Here is a 1,604-nt window from a genome sequence, read left to right as displayed (position 1 = left end):
GGGGGGGGGGGGGGTGCCCAGCAAGGCTGCTGGGTGGTGGTTCTGCTGCCATTCAGGCTTTTCCCAGGGCTGGGGGTGTTGCTGCAAAACTCATCCTGGGTGACCTGGGCTCCTGGGAGAGCTGAGGTTGCACCAACAGCTCCTGGGTGTCAGGGTTATGGGGTGGGGGTCACACACACACAGAAACCCCCCAAACCCACCCTCCCAAAAGGGCTGTCCTCACCCAGGGGGGGTTTGCCAGCCTGGAGGATGCCCAGACCCTGCAGCAGCTGGTTGCAATCAGGGTGGAGATCTCCTCTCCTTGGTGGGGACCTTCCCGTGCAGCCTCGCTGGGAGCGTGGGGTGAAGTCAGCAGCCCCACAGCTGCTTCCCCAGGGGGGAAACCACCACCCTGTGACTCAGCCCCTGGCAGCTCCCACCCTTGCTGCCTGGCCCAGGCTGGGAGGTGGGATCTGTCCCCTTCAAACAGGAGGGGTTTTTTTGGGAGGCAGGGGGGGGGGATGCTGGCTTGTTTCAGCCTCCTGGCAGCTCCAGGGCTATATATAGGCAGGAGGGAGAGTGGTGCTGGGACCATCTCTGCCAGGAGACACTGGGGGACACACACACACACACACCAGGCAGCCCCTCCTGCTGCTGCCAGGGTGACAAAGGGACAGATTGGAAGGAAATAAGCACTGGGTACCAGGCTTGGCTGCCCCAAAATCCCCCCTCACACACACACACACACACACTCTCCAGGAAGCCTCGACGTAGCCCAGCTGCAAAGTGCAACCCACTGGGGATGGAAACACCCCCACAAAAACCCCCATCTCAGCCTGCTGGGGCCACCCAGAGCCCTGCCCCACCAGGCAGAACCTGTCCCAGCTCCCTGGGGTGCCCCGAGTCCCCGGCAGGGCCCTGCTGAGTCAGGGCTGGTATGTCAGCGATCCGGTTACTGCCTTCCCCGACGTGCCAGGCTGAGACACTCTTGGTTTCCACCCCAGCACGGTGGCCCGTTTCCCAGTTCCCTCCCTGACGGGGCATCCCACGGAACCGTGTTGCGAGGGTGGGTTTAGTGCCCGCACCCTGGGAAGAACTGGTGGGTGCTGAACGGGAGCACCACCACCTCCTCCCTCCTCCTGTGGCTGGGGAGGTTTTCCAGCAGCCCTGAAACCTGGGAATCTGCAGGAAGGGAGCCAGCAGGGTATCCCCTTCATCTCCCTGGGGAGAAGGAGCTGCTGGGTGCCCACGGGCAGGGCACCTGCACCCTCACACCTGCCCCGCCGTTGCTGGGTGGAGGGTGCAGGGTGGACCAGCTTCCCCTTCTCCCAGGGGAACAGCAGGGAAAGGGAGGGCATGGATGCAGCTGCAGAGCCCTTTGGCCGTTCCCTCGAGCTGGGAGGAAAGCCAGGGGGGGCTGCCAGGCCCCTCTTCTGAGCCCCTCCCCTGCTGCTTTTCAGGCTTGGCCTCTCTCAGTGGCGTGGGGGCCGAAGGCAACGTCACCGAGGGGCTCACCTGTGGCACGGCCGGGGGCTGCACAGGTAAGGCAGGTGGGACTGGGATTCTTTGCTGGGAGGGTGGTGAGACCCAGGTTGCCCAGGGAAGCTGTGGCTGCCCCATCCCTG

At 64.3% G+C, this 1,604-nt stretch overlaps 1 protein-coding gene across 1 annotated transcript in view; it reads left to right on the top strand.

Annotated features, from left to right (window-relative positions):
• BTC (betacellulin) overlaps window positions 1-1,604 on the top strand; it is a 50,126-nt gene that overhangs the window by 27,273 nt on the left and 21,249 nt on the right. Inside the window, exon 2 of the mRNA XM_009999763.1 lies at window positions 1,440-1,520. Coding sequence (XP_009998065.1) covers window positions 1,440-1,520 — 81 coding nt within the window. The remainder of the gene's footprint in view (window positions 1-1,439; window positions 1,521-1,604) is intronic.

This window comes from Chaetura pelagica, unplaced genomic scaffold (assembly GCF_000747805.2).
Source record: "Chaetura pelagica isolate M959 unplaced genomic scaffold, ChaPel_1.0 scaffold1366, whole genome shotgun sequence".
In the NCBI taxonomy this organism is placed as follows: Eukaryota; Metazoa; Chordata; class Aves; order Apodiformes; family Apodidae; genus Chaetura; species Chaetura pelagica.
The sequence above is the reverse complement of the archived record's forward strand: the minus strand, read 5'-3'. Positions and strand labels throughout refer to the sequence as shown.